This window comes from Musa acuminata, chromosome BXJ1-9 (assembly GCF_036884655.1).
Source record: "Musa acuminata AAA Group cultivar baxijiao chromosome BXJ1-9, Cavendish_Baxijiao_AAA, whole genome shotgun sequence".
NCBI classification, from domain to species: Eukaryota; Viridiplantae; Streptophyta; class Magnoliopsida; order Zingiberales; family Musaceae; genus Musa; species Musa acuminata.
In genome coordinates this window covers 8,349,737-8,368,627 of record NC_088335.1, presented here as the reverse complement: position 1 = coordinate 8,368,627, position 18,891 = coordinate 8,349,737, and the positions used below count along the sequence as shown (strand labels likewise).

General features: G+C 44.4%; 4 protein-coding genes and 1 long non-coding RNA gene across 6 annotated transcripts; all 5 read right to left on the bottom strand.

Annotated features, from left to right (window-relative positions):
* Positions 1 to 1,231: 1,231 nt before the first annotated feature.
* LOC135592980 (DNA damage-repair/toleration protein DRT100-like) lies at positions 1,232 to 2,819 on the bottom strand. Its single transcript, XM_065082741.1, has one exon. It carries the CDS (start codon positions 2,489 to 2,491, stop codon positions 1,406 to 1,408), a length of 1,086 nt encoding a protein of 361 aa, XP_064938813.1. The 5' UTR covers positions 2,492 to 2,819; the 3' UTR covers positions 1,232 to 1,405.
* A 151-nt stretch (positions 2,820 to 2,970) lies between these two features.
* On the bottom strand, positions 2,971 to 5,855 carry LOC103997728 (probable glucosamine 6-phosphate N-acetyltransferase 2). 2 transcript variants are annotated; one of them, XM_009419032.3, is made up of 2 exons: positions 5,268 to 5,855; positions 2,971 to 3,379 (listed from the first exon to the last, which is right to left on the bottom strand). In XM_009419032.3, exon 1 carries the CDS (start codon positions 5,775 to 5,777, stop codon positions 5,307 to 5,309), a length of 471 nt encoding a protein of 156 aa, XP_009417307.2. In that variant the 5' UTR covers positions 5,778 to 5,855; the 3' UTR covers positions 2,971 to 3,379; positions 5,268 to 5,306. The 2 variants fall into 2 exon arrangements, with proteins under 2 accessions (XP_009417307.2, XP_009417306.2); XM_009419031.3 differs by having other exon boundaries at positions 2,971 to 3,364; positions 5,268 to 5,854.
* A 142-nt stretch (positions 5,856 to 5,997) lies between these two features.
* Positions 5,998 to 9,592, bottom strand: LOC135592979 (IRK-interacting protein-like). Its single transcript, XM_065082740.1, has 2 exons — positions 9,064 to 9,592; positions 5,998 to 7,757 (listed from the first exon to the last, which is right to left on the bottom strand). The coding sequence occupies exons 1-2, from the start codon at positions 9,286 to 9,288 to the stop codon at positions 6,258 to 6,260; spliced, it is 1,725 nt and encodes a 574-aa protein (XP_064938812.1). The 5' UTR covers positions 9,289 to 9,592; the 3' UTR covers positions 5,998 to 6,257.
* Positions 9,593 to 13,421: 3,829 nt separating this feature from the next.
* On the bottom strand, positions 13,422 to 14,092 carry LOC135592981 (uncharacterized). The gene is made up of 2 exons (XR_010479315.1): positions 13,797 to 14,092; positions 13,422 to 13,713 (listed from the first exon to the last, which is right to left on the bottom strand). It is a non-coding gene; the product is annotated as an uncharacterized LOC135592981 (long non-coding RNA).
* Positions 14,093 to 14,397: 305 nt separating this feature from the next.
* LOC135592977 (FT-interacting protein 7-like) lies at positions 14,398 to 18,500 on the bottom strand. The gene is made up of 3 exons (XM_065082738.1): positions 18,386 to 18,500; positions 17,735 to 18,283; positions 14,398 to 17,075 (listed from the first exon to the last, which is right to left on the bottom strand). The coding sequence occupies exon 3, from the start codon at positions 17,064 to 17,066 to the stop codon at positions 14,733 to 14,735; it is 2,334 nt and encodes a 777-aa protein (XP_064938810.1). The 5' UTR covers positions 17,067 to 17,075; positions 17,735 to 18,283; positions 18,386 to 18,500; the 3' UTR covers positions 14,398 to 14,732.
* Positions 18,501 to 18,891: the final 391 nt, after the last annotated feature.

Sequence of the window (18,891 nt, the reverse complement as noted above, 5' to 3'; positions counted from 1 at the left end):
ATAAAAAAATATATAAAATTATAATTTTATATTTATTTATATCATCATCTTCTATCATTCACTTCCCCACGAGCGACGGTAGCAACTGCTGGTCGGAGTTGGGTCGATCTTCTATGACTCGGCTACCACCCTGCCATCTCTCTCCTCTGCGGCCTCAAATAGTCAGATCGATCGCCGTGAACAGCGGAGCCATCGGTCGTCTCTGATGAGCAAGCGAGAGCAGTCGGGATAACGTTGTCCGTCTTCATGTCCAACAAAAAGAAGAAATCATTCAGTGATGATCGTACGCAAAGATTCGCGATGACCATCTCCCTTGCAGAAAGGGTTTGTCCGCGTCTGCACTGAGACATATATTTGCTGCGACAAGGATTTGGAACAACTTCCGCTTTCATGTCTGATCCATTCCAATATCTCAAGGACAGAGACACCACCATTGCCTGCTACACCTCGCACATCTCCGATCTCATTCGGGTAGCCTTTCGCCCAGTGAATCACTATGAATGGCTCTTGACGCTTAATTGGAGAACCATCACACCTAACCCACCGGTAATTTCACATCAAACACACTTCTAAACGGAACAACAAACATCCGAATGATTCCTTGATGTCAATTAGTCCGTAGAGAGAGAGAGAGAGAGAGAGAGAGAGAGAGAGAGAGAGAGAGAGATATATATATATATATATATATATATATATATATATATATATATATATATATATATATATATATATATATATAGAGAGAGAGAGAGAGAGAGAGAGAGAGAGAGAGAGAGAGAGAGAGAGTTATTTATTTACTCATTTTCTATAAAAAGAGTCGTTTTTGTCCCCATCACTTCTTAACTACGGTCGACAAGGTAGAAATTCGCACCGACAGTAGTTGGTGAAGGCAGTAACGATACTAATTAGTTGTTGATGTCGTTATCTTTTGTCCGGTCCACCGACACTTACTTTGTTAGACCATCCAATTGGGCGAGGAAAGCACCAGCTGTTCTCTCTCTCTCTCACTCTCTCTCTCTCTCTCTCTATATATATATATATATATATATATATATATATATATATATATATATATACCGTTCACACGTCGGATTGCAGGAGATACATATCAGCAAATGTTAAAAACATTTGCTTCGATATTATCATATGGCATGTGAGACCGGCATGAACAGCACATACTGCTCGTACGACCGTACCGAGGCGATGATGACTGCTCGTGTACGCAGCGAGATCGCGGGATTAGAAGCTTCTTTGAATTAACATCATGCAAGCAATTACATTCCCCTACCCCTGTTTATTCACTCTCAGTGCACCAGTAGCAATCACCAGTCTGAGAGAGAGAGAGAGAGAGAGAGAGAGAGAGAGAGATCACGTTACCATCGCTGGGATCTTTGTACCGTGCGCCTCACTTACAAGCTGGCAGCGGGCCACCGCAGAGGCAGTGGTTGTCGGCGAAGGACGCGGGCTGGAGGTGGTCCAAGGGGGAGCCGACGGGGAGGGCGCCGCAGAGGCGGTTGTGGCTGAGGTCCAAGTGGCCCACGTAGGCCGCCATCACTAGCGTCTTCGGCACCGGGCCGCTCAACCGGTTGTACGACAGGTCCAGCGCAGTGTAGTACGAGTGGGAGCCGAACGCGTCCGGCATCTCCCCCTCGATGGCGTTCCGGCTCAGGTTCAGGATCCCCAGCCCCCGGCTGGAGAACAGCTCCACCGGGATCTGGCCGCTGAGCCGGTTCGAATCGAGGTATAGAGACGACAGAACCGGCGTGGACCCGAGGCTGTCCGGGATCTCCCCGGAGATGCGGTTCTGGGCGAGGTCGAGGTCGGCGAGCCGGGTCATGTGACCGACGGAGGAGGGGATGACACCGGAGATGCGGTTGCGGGCGAGGAGGGCGCGGCTGAGCATGCGCAGCTCGCCGAAGTCGCCGGGGATGGGGCCAGCGATCTGGTTGTTGCTGAGGTCGAGGTGCATGAGGGAGGAGAGGGCGGAGAGGGAGGCGGGGATGGAGCCGGATATCTGGTTGTCGGCCACGTTGAGGACGGCGAGGCGGGAAAGGTTGCCGATGTCGTCGGGGATGGGGCCGGAGAGGCGGTTGCCGATGAGGTCGAGGATGCGGAGGAGGGGGAGGGAGGTGAGGCAGGGGGGAATGGGCCCGGAGATGTGCTTCCAGTCGGCGAGGACGAGGGTGGTGAGGCGGTCCAGGCGGCAGATCTCCGGCGAGATACGGCCGTACATGAGGCCGCCGGAGCGGTCCTTCGATTCGCCACGGAGGGAAATGTCGGCTACGCGCCCGGTGGTTGGGTCGCAGCTCACGCCATACCACTGGGAGCAGCAGTCGTCGCCGGTCCACGAGGAGAAGATCCCCAGGTGCGGCTCAGACAGGGCCGACCGGAAGGCCAGAAGCGCTTCGCGATCGGATGCCGGGCATCCGGCGCCGCCGCCAGCCAATACAGCGACGACGAGGAGGACGAAGGAGAGCCTACGAGGCGGCATGGAGGGATGGGCGAGCCTTTCCTCGCTCTGTGCCCTGGGTTATGTGCTCCTTTGAAGGACGAGGGAAGCCCCGTGTCGAGAAGGGTGAGTTGTAAAGCAACGCAGATGAGATAAGATGGGCCGGATCCACATAGGCGGTGGGGGGCATTAGGGCCCATCTCATTTGATGCAAATAAATATAGTCGGCAAAGCATTCCGAATCAACTGTGCATTGCCAAGTAAGGAGCACAGGAAACAGAGATAAAAGGGATTGGATGTGCCGAGAGCACACAACAGGTCTGGAACCAATTAACATAAATCCAGCAGCTAAGAAAACAACTGTCTCTACCAAACCAATGCTAACATTAGATTCAAATCAGAGAATAAGAGGTGGAAACTACAACCAGGGGGCAGTACCAAAGAGTGAAGCAAACTAATCGAGACTGAAGATTCAAACTGATTTAAGTAGGCAAATATACTAATATTGAAAGACTATGATGTGAATATTTAAGATTCAAATTGATTATATTTTAGTTTCAGCTAAGATGATCTTCACATACAAACACGTATTCTGATCAATGAAAAGCCACCCTGTTCAAGTTCCTTCCTCATCAACAATCAAATCCCAAAAGACTTTTGGTGAAAAGAGTGACTAAGATTTAAGAGGAGATTGGTTTCCAGAATTCAAGAAACAGGCAACAAATAGAATCCATGGGTGACCTCCATTGTGGTCTATTTCATTCTGTCTCGATGTCGATCTATTGTGGGTGGAGTTATAGGTCATCCTGGTTTTCGTCTAATACATCAGAAGCAGCAAGATCCTTCAGTTGATGCTTATCTTTGTAATTGTGGATCATTGTTGGCAGGGGTTCTTTTCATTGAATAGCTGCATGGCTAGGCAACACATATCTAGAAAATGTAAGTTAACCTCTTGGTTCTGCACATATGATGACTTAATGTAACAATCCATTTTTCGTTAAAATCAAGAAAGATGCAAGACTACTATGTGATCCTTAGACAACATTTCAGTCTTATAGTTTCTTTCCATTTCCAATTTGATGTCAAAATGCTACAGCAATTAGGTGCAGATTGTTATATGAGGATGCAAGTCTTCCATTCAATCGAAAAACTACTTTTGTAAGTCTAGTGAAACCAAAGTAGAACGAAAGATATCAATCTCGGAAAGATGACTTGGTGAAACGAAGAGGAATAGAGTAAGAACCAGATTACGAATTTTAGCTTCAATGAAACAATCAGTGGCTAGTGAAGAAATCACAATTTATTTATTATCTGCTAGGAATTAAACTAAAGCACTTAATGGGTACCAATGCTTGTTTCTCTAGAAAGGTAGTATGTACCAGATATTTTGTGGGATCATGTATGTATCTCACGATCCACATCAGATTGTTCTACCAACAAGTTAATAGAGACAAGGAATTCTAACAAAAAAAATTACTTTCTCTAATCTCTATAGTATACCACAGTAAGGAAAATGCTTTACCGTATCATAGCACACCCCTTAAACTAATTTTGGTTTGGTATATAATAAGCATTGAGGAGAACAGACTTCAATGAAGTACATAGGCAAAGCAGGCATCTCACATCCACAAATGCAAAGTAAGTTTCGTTTTCTTTCCCTCAGCGAAAGATAGACATCAGAAATAATAAAAAAATAAATGACAATGGATTTTTCATGTATTCCCTGTTGTATATATCTGATAAGAAGGAAACTGCTAGACTAATATTGTATAATAACCACCACAAGTGAAAGACATCGGTGGGGTTAAACTAGTTCACTAATTAAACTAACTAAATCTTGTTTTATGATTAATTAAACTAATATTGTATAATAATTTATCCACGTCATAAATTTTGTTTATGAGGTGGTGTACATACTTCGAATTGGCAAATTAAACAACTAGTTATTACTAAGAGAACAACAGGACACTGAAGTGGAGAATAAGGCATGAAATTTTTGTAATTTGTTGCACTATATGATCGCAAGGCCTTATTGAATCTACAATTCATTTTTGTAATTCGTAGAGTCAGCAACATGATTAAATGTCTATCAATTTTTTCTCTAACCCCCTATTTCACTGAACATACTCACATAGAGCATTTATGATGTTCTATTGGTTACTATGCATGTGTTCCTTGTAGAATACATCCTCATTAAGATTGCACCTCATCTGCACCCCATAGTATAATCGTGCAATTTGACAAGATATAATTACTGATCCTAGAGAATTTGTAGCTTGAGCAACAGAAGAATTCACTAAACAACTGGTGTGGTCATCATCACACCAATGGCAGGATGTGAACCGGACAGATATACATCTCAAAGTTCCAGTACTATTTGTCTTCGACATATGCATATATTCATATTATCCTGTGCAATTCAATTCAATTCAATTGGACAGTTCCCTTGATCTTCTTTCTCCTCCCAATGACAAATAAAAGACAATGAAACAAAAACAAGTATTATTTTTTCTTCATCCGAAGTCTATATTTTGCTTATTATCAATTCCATTGGACAAAATGTCCAAGATGATTCTGTTTATTGCTTGAAGAACAAAGATCTACCCACACACTCAGTGGCAAGATTATGTGGTTCTGCATCTGATTTCACACCTCATTTTGCATATTTATCTGAATCAAATTAGTTCATCGAGCTACATTTCAAATTATACCAACATGTCAACAAAATCTAACAGGCACATCCAAAATCATACACCCAAAAGAGAAATGGGAGCAGCACAGTTCAAATAAATAGCAAAGCAAATAAATTTCAGATTACCCGAGCAATGAATCAAGTAGACGACGGGCCATTCTGTGATCAGAAGTAGAGGGCCATCTGGATGTTCTTCTCCGTGAACCCACACTTCTCGTAGAACGACCTCAGATCGGGCGTGCAGTCGAGTATGACCTTGTAGCAGCCAGCGGCCTTGGCGTGGTCCGCGAGGTAGCGGACCACCCGCTGCCCCAGATGTTGGCCGCGGGCGGCGGCGTCGACGACGACGTCCTCGATGTGGCCGACCTTGCTGCCGCCGCGGAGGAACTTGCGCTCGAGGAAGACGCTGCCAGTGGCGACGATCCGGCCTGAGCGTTGGTCATCGGCTACGACGATTAGGTGGTCGTCTCCGAGGGCAGCTAGGTCAGCGAATCGGGCAAGGAAGTCGGCGTCGGAGAGGGGTGAGGTGGCGGGGCTGAGCTGGGAGAGGAGCTCGACGAAGCCCTTGGCGTTGTCGGAGATCTCGAGGCGGCGTAGCGGGAGGAGCAGATCGTCTTCCTCACCATCGACAGCCATCGTGTCCGATCGCCCTTCCTTTTCCCCCTTCGAAACTAGCCGGAACTTCGATGGATCGAGTTCCACTTGGTGCCACCAATTACTACTGAGCCGATCATCCAGCGATCGCCACGTGGGAATCACGTGACTCTCTTAACGGGCTTTTCGGCTCGTTCGGATCGTGACACAAGAATCCGATAAGAAGACCATAGCGTGCGAGCCTGCTTGTAACACAAACATGGTTTCAGAATCTGCAGCTACGATAACACCATGACTTCCATCACAATAACCCCATGCCATCAATATTATTAGTTCCTCGTTTCTTTTCAGTCTCACTTCATCTGTAAGACAATACATTTACCTTGTTAGACGGAAAGAAATTACAGTTGTTTTATCAAGCCTGTACTCATAGAACAATACAGTTTCAGGATGGAGAATCGATTTCGACAGCTCCTGCAAGCACCAAATCCATGAGGAGAGCAAAGGTCAAAGAGAATTGAGTCACTGATATCTGCAAAGAACCCGGCACTTGAGAACAGTATCTTGAATGTAGAATCCTGGCAAGACCATGATCTTAACTCGGCCCGGGATTTGTGCTGTCTTTCTGTCTACAGGAATGTCTTCCATGTAAAGAGGATCGAAGTTCTGATTCTCTTCAACTCGCAGGATCATCAATGGTGGGCCGAACGAGAAAGCGAGCAGGTGAAGCAACCATATGCATTTGGCAGCCACAAAGAAGCAGTGGAGGAGCTGTTCGGGCCATGCTCTTGAAGAATTTAGCAAGGAAACGATGCAGCTCATTTTTTGATCACAGAACCTGCTGAAATCTTCACTGTAGTACTTGGTCCCCTTGCGCAGTACCTCATTCCAACTCAAGTTCCGTAGTGAAATGAATGATGAGAAGTTCTCCTGGCGATCTTGCTGCGGATCTAGAAATTTTGGTGAGCCATTCTTCTGGAACACACAGTTCTCGAAATCCTGATACAAAGATTGGTTTATCAGAGCTTCCACATGGTGTAACAATGCTTTCGAGTGTTTATTACTGGGTGGTGCCATCTGGTGAGGCTGGAGAAGCGATTTCAGCTTCTCCATCAGTTCACAACCAGTCTCTTCGATTTGATGGATCAGCATCTCGCAGAACTGTTTGACGGATAGCCTGGCTTCTGATACCATCTGCAGAAAACCTTCCGCCATTACCTCGTGGCTGACGGTCATCGTGTTGTCTTTTATGCTGCCATTGAATTTTGTTCTCATCGGCAAACTAGGCCGGTCCAAAACCAGGGAATTCTTCGCATGCTTTGCCTGCTTTAAGGCCTTCTTCAACTCTTCACAGTATGTTTCTAAATTGACTAGCTTTTGTTGCAGCTCTCCCAGCGAAGACCTCATTTCTGAGACTTCTGCCAGTGCTGCGTCCCTGTTCTTGTTGGCTTTAAACACTTCCTTCTTCACCGATTCAAGTGAAAGCAATCCCCAGTCCTTCAAAAGCTGAGCCATGTCTTCGGATTCTACAGGGTTTGGCGACATCTCTGGCTTGGGTTTCTTCTTCAATCTGGGGAATAACCATGACAGGATAGGCCCTCTCTGCTTGGTGTGCCCATGTGTTGGTGGCTCTGAGTCATGCAATGATCCTATGCTCGTGACTGCCTTCAAGTTCTTATGCTCGATTTCGTATTCCCGATTGATGGTTGGAGGCTTGCATGCGTTGCATGTAGCGATGGTTTCGTATCCTGGACTGGTTCTACTACTAGAAGAATTGAGGGCATCAGCCACAAGAGAAGCTTGCAAATTGTGATTTACGCATGAGCTTCTCTTGGAGAAATGTTCGGTTGTAAAGCAAATGTTCCGTTCGCTGTAAGGGGAAGAATGTTCATTTCTAACTATGTTTACTGATTCATCTTGCTTGCCTTCTGCTGGCTTCATGGCTCTCCAGGTTCCTGATAAGCTTCGGTTTTCTGGATGGATACTGTGATAAGCTCGTAATGGCTCTTCTTCGTCGTAACTCTGCCAAACATAGATAGACATTTTAAGTTTCAATTACAAAACAGGGGGAAGAACAGAAAATAAATAAAACAGTTTTAATGAAATGTGTTGTTAGATTAGAACATGTTGAGATTTCAGATTCCTCGAGGCCATAATTCTATTCAGATCAGTGAAGAATGTTCCCAATAATTGTTCACACTAAAAACATACATTCATATCTTAGTTTAGCCCTACTACTCTGCTGTGTTTTCGAGTTCATTGGGCATCAGATTCAAGTGAAAGAATGAGCAAACTATAGTCATGGGAAAGAGTAAGCAATATCTTTATGGAGAAAACATCATAAAATGAAATCAACAATAAACCTATATCGAAGAGAACAGAGCCTACAGTAGTCTTTGATTGATGGAAAAAATGAGAAAATTTATGAGACATTAAAACTCATTAGCCTAAGAATGCAATGTGATATGATCCATATTAAAATTATCATTAACTCAAGTGTGGATAATTAAAGTCCTCAACAAGATCCAAGCCTAAAAAGAGGAATCAAGAAGAACATAAGTTCATAGCTAAGATACTCAAAGTTGGAAGTAAATGACACTCAATCAAGTTATCCCTGCTGTAAGATGAGACATGATTAATAATCAGAATAAAAAACAACCAGAGAAATTTACAGAGGAGGATCTTATTATTTTGGTTTTCATACATTTACTTGTTGGTGTAGTTATACTAGTTGGCAGTTCATTCATAATGAGAGTCTTAGCACGACAAGATGTCTCATCTCTAAGACAAATAAAATTTCTGCATGCCAAGGATGATGGATGTTGAGACAAAGAGGGAAGCATTGCTAGACACATCCATCCTTGAAGAAGAAGAATAGCCACCACATATATAGAGTCCCTCCCAAGACAAAAGCATAAGGAAGTGTGAAGACCAAGCAGATTGCTCGTTGCAAGTGTGAAGACCTTCGAGAAAAGAAGTCTAAATTACCTCGCTATATTCCAAGATATCAAACATCAGAATCAACAGAATACAACCCCAGAAAAGAACCTAGTGAGCACGCATAGAGCAACCTGGAAGTAGTTCGCAGCCACGTTCAAGAAACGAACAAGAAGGAACATACCAAGAAGCTCCAAAGGTTTTAATGGAAGTTAACAACGACGGAATCCACTTGAAATCCCCCGAAATATTTGTCGCGATACTAACATCAAGAATCCACCAAGGTCAAACCGAACAAAGAATCGATCGAAAGATTCACACCGAGTTAACGCGTTTATTAGAGACGAACAAGCGAATGAAGCTAAAGGCTGAGGGCAGCAAGAATCCTCACAGGTGCGAAGACGGGGTAGTCTTCGGCCGTGGAGAGCGGATTAGAACGCCGCAAGAGAGAAGGGGAAGCACCGACGTGGGGGCCGAGGACGGCGGGGCTGCCAAGGTTGCTCCTTTGCAGCAGCGCCGCGTGCAGGGACCTCAGCTCCACGGCCTTGGCAATGGCGGCGTGGACATCCTCGTTCTGGGTCCCATGCGGCTGAGAAGAAGCGGTGGAAGAAGCCATGGCACCAAGAAGATATCGGAGAGCGGGGACTGAACTCAAAAGGGCATGGTGGTGTGGTCATAATACTCGAAGAGAAAACTATGGAAGAAGAGAGACAAGATTCGAGGAGGAGGAGGAGGAGGAGACAGCGAAAAGAAGAAATGTAACGTTGGTTTACTCTCAGAGGTCAGAGGTGGTGGAGGATGAGCGCGGGGACCTTATATACATACGGAGGACAGCCTCTGTTCTTCTTCGTTCCTCGTGGAAAGGATGAAGAGAGGTTGTCTGCACGGGTGTCCGCAGCATTCGGTGTGTGTGTTTGCAGTTGAAATATGTCTCCTGCAATAATAATTATTTTTCCACTGACTAGATTGAATGAAGGTGTAAAAGATTTATAGATCAATGTAATCCGAATTCCATCAGATGGAAGAAGTTGATTTGAGGGCAGAACTGTGACAGCTTGTTTTTTCGATTGATTGTTTCGGATAGCAACATGGAGTTACAGGTTAGAACCAGCACAAACATTCAGCACATAGGCCTTCAATCGAGATCGGTTGCTCGATCTTGGCGTGATGTGACCAACAGGTCCATTGGCACCTTCTGCTAATATTACCGCAGCCCGATTTGATGTTTGTGTCTGCAAACGAAATGGGCCAACAGCGCTGGGACTTTCTTTTTGGCAGCAATTGGCTATGGGACAACTCTCCACCCAGGAAAAGCCAACAGGGAAAGGTGGGCGAAGTCCTCTCTCTCTAGCTGTGCTCCTTTGTTTGCTGCTGTGATCAACAAACAAATTAGATGGAATCAAGCACCAGTCTCGAGACGAAAAGGTAGGGCTGAGAGCGTTCGCAGAACATGATCTTGAATCTTAAGCTTCTTGGCATGCCTCAGATGCGTCAATCTCATGATGATTTCTTTATGCTTCAAAGCCACACATATATGAGACCAAGGTACATGAAAAAGATGCTGACGAGCTTCTCCATGGTTCACAGGTCTCAACACTGTATGACCGACCATAGGCTTCTCTATGGTTTTCCTGTCACGGTGTTTCACACCCAATGCAGGCTCAGTTGCAGCCATGATTACAGACCTGACCTTCCTTGCCTAGGGGCTAAACTTGTTCGTTCCTCCAAAGTCGATGGCAACTCGATTCCGGTACAGTCTTCATCATCATAACCTGAAACGGGGGAAGCTTAATGTCATGGCAACATCAATGCATTCTGGCACATGTTCTGCAGCATCTTTTTCCATGTTACTCTCTGGGAAATGACACTGCCATGAAGCTCATCTGGTCGGAGAAAAGCATGGCGGAAGGAAGAAAGGCCACGTGTCTTCCAACCAGGTCCTCACACATACCGGATCATATCTGAAATGACAATAACATGAAGAAGGCTTTCAATCACATCTAACCTCTAGAACAATTTTTTTTTCTTGTTTTCACAGGGTAAGAATGCCTGTTAGCATGTGACCACCGTCCACTGTATACAAAAGATGAGAATGTTCAGAAGGATTGATTGATTGCAAGGAATGGAACTAAATAATAAAATATGGAGCACAGAGGAGGAGATGTGCCGATATCAGCAAGTACAATGCTGTAGTAAATTTCCTTCACATAACTTTCAAGGAGTAGTCTCTTCAGAAACTGCATACCTGCGATAATGGTCGAGTTATTCTTCAGATTCAAGTTGATGGGTGGCTCCAAAGAACGATTGTGGTGAGGCTGGCAACTGATAGCTAGGAGACATCGGCATAGGCATCCAAAACACAAGTCATCCTCTCTCTCTCTCTCTCTCTCTGTCTCTTCAGAAAAACAAATACAACAAGAATAAAGTAGGCCTATTATCTTGATATTATAAACATAACTCCGACCAAGGCAAAAGATGATGGACCTTTGTTTAACTCAACTAGCAGAAGAATGTCACAAGAAATGATGGTTGTCAAGGCACATCCAAATATACAGCTATTTTGTGGAACTAGAGACAATAGTTACACGCAGACGCTTCCTTGCTGCATTGCCATCATGTGCTGCCCTCTTCCTTGGTAATTCCATAAGCAAGTGATAAGAATTGATATTACAGTAGGCCTGCGGTGGTTCCAAGATCATGAGTCACTTTCAAGCATTGTATCAGTTTTCTTCTGATGAAATAAAAAGGATTTGAAGGTGAATAGAAAGTGACAAAGCACCTGCCACCAAGGGTTTGGTTGTCTTCGAGTTCAGAGACCCACTCCTTCCCCTCTCGGTTGAGATAGAAGAACACTGCATCCTGTTGATGGAGAGAAATGAGAAGGTTGCTGCACCCAGTTGTCAGTGCTTAGCATCCATGGCCGTCATACCAAAAACCCACAGGTGACAGGAAAGCTGAAATATGAAATTGGATGCCATTAAGTCTGCAGCCCTGTCGTTCTCTGCAAATGAAAGCAGCACAAGTGATGACCACCCTGAACAAGGCTGAGACCCACCGAAGCCTTGCTTCAATCAAGGAGTGATAGGGGTTAGTGGGGACCAGCATGGCAGGACAAACTATTTTAGAGATCGAAAATTTTTTATTTCCTTTTTTTTTCATTGTTGAATTAAAACATAATACTCATGTCATAAGCTTTGGTTAACAGCAATTACCATCTTTCTTAAACATATTTAGAAGGACGCTGTCACAAGATCAAATCCTACTTGTACACTTCTTAATTAGGCTTTATTTTCTTGTATTTGAGACATTAATATCTTTGACAATGTGGCAGTACAAGAATTCATGTCACTTCACTTCTTTGAGAAATTCAAGATCCTGAAGTTGCTTATAGAAAATCCTAAACCATGTGGAAGTAAAAGACACAATAAGACTGTATGACTTGTATATCTACAAAACAATTAAGTAAATAGCCCTACAAGCTCAAAGAATATACTCATAGTGATAATGATGGTAGAAGACAAACTTGGAGAAACATTATCTTCATCGTAACCAAAAACAAAACCAAGTTTTACATTCAGATGGAACACAGGATGAAAGATCAAGAGGGGATCACAAGCATAAACAAATCAAATTAACATTCATGACAAGATAATAGCACAAACAAGACTTGTTAGTAGATAAGTTGAACATAATAGAAGCAGAAACTAACAACCTATATGGATAAAAATAAACATCAGGATTACTAAAACAAAACTGATAAGATAATCCGGCTCCAGCCACTACCTAGCTCCTCCAGAAAACAACAGATAGTCACTGCTTCTAACAATCCCATCACCATTAGTATGTAAGATGAGATGCTTATGGCTGCCTTTAGTTGTTGTATTCCGTGGCCTACATGGGAATGATTGCATGGTTTTCTAGGAGTTTGGTCCAAGGTTTAGCACAATCTGACATATCCAACAATGTATAATTATTTTCTACATATATGCTGCACACAACACGAATAACCCTAGGATTTTCCAACGGTTATTGGCAATGATGTCTGGGACCATATCGTTTCCTCCCGACCGTTGTCATTTATAACCTAACAAAATTGAAAAAGAGTGTAACTTCTTTTTAAAAGCAGTCGCCTTTTTGGCATTTAAATAAAATGGATTCTCTTTGTATTTGTTCAGAAGCAGCAGTTCAAATTTCAAGCATCCAAGACCAGCAAGCTACAAACATAATGAAAAATAATGTAACAGCTGCTCTGTTTCTAAAAGCATGTAATTTGCTTCTTCTATAAGTAAGTCAACAATACCTGAGATAAGAAATTCCCTGGTTCTTGCACTGCATAGGCCTAATCAATCCACTTGTAAAATCCTCTAAATTCAAAGACCTAGCATGAAGCAAAAAGCCATCTTGTGAAGATTAAAATTCCATTTTTTAAGAATACCGAAAAAAAAAGCCATCAGTTCAATTGCCAGTTTGATGTCTATGGTCCATGGGAAATCAATAATCAATCTAAGGTTTGCGGAATCCATAGAACTCAAGCTTCATTTCAGTTTTGTTGCTTGCTTTACTACCTCCTCCATCGATAGATATCTTAAGGAGTCGTCAGTCCAAGCATCAATTTTCTTTTGTTTGATATGTGCACTTTGTTCAAGAAGCCCAAACGTAACAACCACAAGAAAATTCATATTTTGACGCTTGATGCATTCTAAATTATGTTAGGTAAAACGAGTATCACATGCAAAGTTTGTTTGGAAGTATGAGAACATTGTCTTCTACTAAGAAATTGAATTAGCAATTCCCATGTGAATTCTACAGGGGGAGAAACTTAGAACAATTCAAAGAAAGGCGACTGGTTGCTTTGACAAACTTAAGAAGGGGAGAAATTTATCACAGCTTTAAGCATGCTGCAGTCGCAAAATTCCTACTTCCTCAAAGCAGGATTCAAATCGGCGGCAAATAGATCTAACGCAAGCAGCAGCGAGGGCTTCGTTAAATCGGCGCAGCAAGCAGAACATTAGACAAGTCCACCAAGAGATTCCCTACAGATCTAACAGACGAGAGGAAAATGAAGAAGAAGAAGAAGAAGCAGCAGCGCAGCAAGGAACAACGACAACAGGTTCGTTAGGCTACCAAAGGGCTTGGCGACGTCCGAATCGCCGCTATCATCGCCGCCAGGCAGCGCGCACTGCTCTGAACCCGTCGGGCTCAAGTAATCGAGGGAAAATTAGGGTTTCTCATTTGCGTAGCGGTCTTCTCGTTCACGTGATTAGCACGCGAGCTGCAGTCAGGGACTCTGTTCTTGTCAGGTAAACTAAAATAGAATAAGAGGGGTTGAGTAACTCATTATATTTACGCTCTCGGCTTCTGAGATGTGAGGCAGCAACAAAAACACCCCTTTGCCAACAATTCACTGCTTGATGGTTCTGTGGAGATACAACTCCACAAAAGGGAAGGAATGAAGCAAAGAGGCTCCATGTATCACAACATCTGTGGATTGAAGACAAAGTTCCGGTCAATATGAACAGTGATCACCATATGAGAAGACACCACATGCATGAGAGATTGCACAAAGACGGGAGTGCCATGGAACGAGCTGGGAGTTGAGGCTCACATCTTTCTGTCGATAACAATGCACTCAACAGCAAGCAGATGTTGTCCAATAAACAACGATTTGAACAAGATTACAAACGAACTGGAAGGATTTATCCTAACCATCACCAAGAAGATAAGAGACCATGAAAGACAAAAAACTCGTTCAGACACAATAGGATTTGAGGCCTTAATCAGTGACTCAACAGCTTCTAATCACGGTAACAATACATCATTAGCGACCAGTTCAAACCATAACTAGATCTCACAAAGCAATAGAAAACAAATAAGAGAAGAAAGAAATGCATAACATGAAGACTGATCGACACAGGTAGAGTTCGAGGAACACCATAGCATGAGTTGACGATCGACCAAAATACTGATCCTCGCTCTTGCTTTCTGATGAAGACTCGGGTTTCAATAGCTTTGCCACTACATTGTCTCAGGGGCGAACAAGTTCACCAAACAAAAAGCTTCTCATAACATGCTATCGGTCCTTGCTGGCAACCTCCTGAAGAAGTTGAGCGGTACTGAGGGAAGCCTGTGCCGGAACCTTGGGTGCCTCAGCACGTAAAAGCCTGTGAGGAGGGCGACAACCTGGAATGGCGTTACATAGAGCACAATGGCAGCAGCAAGGCAAAAGATCAAAAAGAGAGCAGTCGCTCTTGGATCTCGCCAGCTCAACAGGGACTGAAATCTCTCCCCCTGTGTAGCCAGGTCTCCAACCACAGTTTGCACCCTTCCAGCAACGCTCCTTAATCGATCGTACCTCATCCTCACAATTTCAGGTGGTCTGGATGTAGGAAATGTATCGAATTCCTCGTCAAGCTCATCAGGATGGGCAGTGTCTGCATGTGATAGTCGAGTGTCCATGTGAGGAGGCTTCCTTGGCCGCCATCGGTAGTACCATACTCCAATCAGAAACAAGTAGAGGAACATTGTTGGAAGTATCAGTTCCGGATATAGAACCAGTATTACGTAGAGAACATGTATAAGTACGGTCGTTATGGGGTTCTTCCAAAGGCATATCTGGCCAAACCATCTTCCGGTCGCAATCAAACCACTCAAAACATTAATAATTCGAAAGAAATTAGCTTTGCTCCTCCTCATGCTCCACATATGGGAGCCGACATCCAACATATACTCCACAACCTCCTTTCTCAGCGGCGGCTCTGCACGACCCAACCTGGTTGACACTATCTGAGTGGACTGGTGCCTCAAGTAGTCAAGCTGGGTAACAGTCAAAGGATGTAGGTAATGCATCTTTGGCAGCAGTGGCCTAGAATAAGTATGCAGCATATTAAGCAGAGAGGAACAGGAGAATCGAACAGCCAAGTGAACTTCTCCCATCTTCTTAACCCCTGTTGTATGCAAAACCAGAAGGGGGTACGAATGTGTGTAGACTTTATCAGTCTCTAGCGTAGAAAGTCGAATTCGCACCTTGCCAATTCTGTTATCTTTTGCACCATTTGCCTTGTCTCCACCCTGTAAGTGGCAGTTGTCGAACACGCCAACTGTGATTACAGTACATGGGTCATATACCTCCCAAGTGTATTGCTCATTCCATTTCGGACTAAAACTGTCAATGATCGTTCTAGTACGAACCCATTTCTGCCCATATTTAGCTACACAATACGCATCAGTAGTTCCACGCCCATCCTTAGTCTTCATCGGGAGCAATCCCTGAGCAGTCAATATACCTAGCTCTAGGATACCAATGCTTGGCTTCCACAGTTGTTTCGCAGTGGGCCTAAGATCACTGCTATAGTGGGTGGACTCATCCAAAACATGGTATCCACCATCCAAACATAACCTTAGATGAATTCGACTAGCAAATTTCACCTCCTTCTTCTGCTCACCATCAGCTGCCACATGCTTCTCCAGGTGATACCACCTTGAATTGATTATCCTACAGTCAAACCTCCGCTCCACCTTCTGCAGATGAATAACAGCCTTCCCCAACACCTCATCCTTGTTAGGCCCGATTCTCTCTTCTACACTTAGGATCAAATGTTCTTCGAATGGTTCTGCTACAACAAACATCAAATCCTCATTCCACATAGGGTTCGGGCACCTGCTTGGTGAAATCCTGGTCCTAAGTGTTTGATTGCCAATAGTAGCTTTAACAAAGACTTCTGGGAATCCTGGCTTTGCATTGAGCAGCAAATCTTGGGCTTCGATGATGTTAACTCTCACATACCAAAGCTTGGGAGAGAGGTATACCTTCGATCTGATGTTTGCAAGGCCATCACCGGGAACTGTTGCAGCATCAGAGTGCCACGCATCCGGGAACGCCTCATCCGCCTGTGTACCCATCCAAACAGCTAGCATCAGCTCTCCCTTTACCTTCTCCCCCTTGCGATCTTCCAATCTGTACCACTGTGGTGCCAACGGGCTATCTGGCGGAACTCTTTTCGGAATCTCATTTAGATCAAACAAAACCATTCCCATGAAATCATCCTTCACGAAATCCTTGTCCTTGACCACAACCTCCACCACAGAAGCTTGGATCCGATCTTTTGAGAAAGCAAACACTTGGTTCCATTCAGGATTCGTCTTCTTCTCGAAATGGCGAGTGGTGCCTTTGTAGTTACCAAGTTTTACCTCCACATAGGGATCACAGCTTCCCGTAACATCCTTAGCTGGTAGATCCTTGGCTTTCACAACACGAACATAGAGGTACTGCATCTGCTCAACGAGGTCATACGTGTTGGTGAGCTTATCGCCGCCACCAAGTCCTCCGCCACCAAGGCGGGGGGCTGTCTCCTTCAAGGAGAAGTCCTCCTGAGGCAGCGGGAATGGCCTCTGCATCTTCTAAAACTGATGGCAAAAGAAGCAGCGTTAAATCTTTAGATTTGTACAACTTTGTGTGAACATTTTAGATATTAAGAAAACATGATTCCAGCCATGAACTCAAATGGATACGGCCGTTTGGCATCCGAAGGTTAAACCACATCAGAATCCAGGACACCTCCGGGGTATGAGGAAGATCCGAACAGAGGGCAACTACAAAATGTTACAAAAGCAAACTCGAAACCGCGACTTTTGCAGAGGAAAAAACCAGGTGCCTGTCACAAGAAAGCATCTACAAACGGAGGCTTATGTACTGCAAGCTCAAAACTTCAGAAGAGGAAAAGCCCTAACTTTTTTAACTCGGAGAAATTTAGTGCATGACGATCAAAATGTGGAGCCACCGATTTCAAATCTTGGATGGTTTTTGTTCCAGACCCAGGAATGAAGAAGACCCCAGAAAACCACAAACTTTTACATGTGAAAAGAAAAAACAATCTTCATTACTTGGAACTTGGAAGAAACAGCAACAAGCAAATCCATCACATTATAGGGAAAAATCGATCTTTTTGAGTTCTAAACGAAGAAAGTTGACGAGACCAAGATGCGAAGCGAAGAAAGAACCATAGGAAAAGCTACAACCTTTAGCAACGTAAAATGCCGTAACCAGCAGGAGTGATCCAACGTACCTGACGGAAAATACAACGGAGGGGAAGACAGAGGAGGAGGAGGTTGGAGGACCTCAGATGCAACCAGAAGGCGTAGAAGAGACCGACTCGCCGATCCTCCTCATCTCGATGATGTAAATGGAAGGTTCGGCTCCATTACATTTACTGATCACACTCTCTCGCTCACTCCCTCGGTGTCTAATCTCTTTCAGTGGCTCAGTGGGTGAGACCAAGAAAGAGATCTGAATCCACAAGAGAGGGTGGTGGGAGACACGAAAAAGGAAGGGACAAGCGCAGTAGAGGGTGGCGCACCCCACGACACACCACACCACACCACTGTCTCGGCTTACAGCATTATAATAACCATCATTGTTACTGCCACTGTGTGGCTCTTTAAACAAGACTCATGTTCCTCGGGAGAATGATATTTTACTGGTGCGGTGCAGGGAACCCGAGGCGAACGTGGGCGGAGACCGCGATCGGGCGGTTGTCACGTGCCCCTCCCCGCTGGCGTCTCCAACTCCAGCTGCAAACCACCATTTTCCAGCCTCTTCTCCATTTTGTATCATCCTACGTACATCGCATAGATTATGAGAATGTATTAAACTAGTGAACCTAAAAACAAAAAAAGGGAAGCGAAAGAATGCTTTTTGAAGAGCTTAAAATACCTACTGTTATGTCACACTGTACGCTTTTCTTTTCAACAGTCCGTTCCCCATCAATTACCAAAGAGAGTAACTCAATTAAGTCTCATCGTTTTGAAGGGCGGTCCAATGTGGTCCAAACTAAGTAGTAGCACTTTCTCGTGATCATATACAAATGTTGCGTGAACTGCCCATTTTGCAACCCCGCGACGCTTCTTATTACTCCTTTCAACCCGCCTGATGGCGGAAAGTTTCATCAGAAAGAGGGAGAGGTGAGACGTGTCAGGTTGCCAACACGATTGCAGCCTTTTCTCTCCGTCTTGGCACGCACAAAAGCCAGTCCATTAATGCTCCATTGCTAGGCTCGTAGGTTTTTCTACCCTTTTAATTCTCTATCTCTCCCTCTTTCTTTTATTTCTCCCCCTTTTTGTCGAGGGTTATCATAACCAGGCCGCAGCGGGCCGTGGGGCCATCTGCAGTGTCTTTTTGTTGTCCCCCAGTTGTCCTTTTCACCCTTCTTTTGCTACCTTTTGT

Excerpts from the sequence above, each read along its gene's own strand:
- LOC103997728 (XM_009419032.3), bottom strand. The coding sequence starts at position 5,777 with ATGGCTGTCGATGGTGAGGAAGACGATCTGCTCCTCCCGCTACGCCGC.
- LOC135592979 (XM_065082740.1), bottom strand. The coding sequence starts at position 9,288 with ATGGCTTCTTCCACCGCTTCTTCTCAGCCGCATGGGACCCAGAACGAG. Across the intron at positions 7,758-9,063 it reads ACTACCCCGTCTTCGCACCT|AGTTACGACGAAGAAGAGCC; the intron begins GTGAGGATTCTT and ends TATGTTTGGCAG.
- LOC135592980 (XM_065082741.1), bottom strand. The coding sequence starts at position 2,491 with ATGCCGCCTCGTAGGCTCTCCTTCGTCCTCCTCGTCGTCGCTGTATTG.
- LOC135592977 (XM_065082738.1), bottom strand. The coding sequence starts at position 17,066 with ATGCAGAGGCCATTCCCGCTGCCTCAGGAGGACTTCTCCTTGAAGGAG.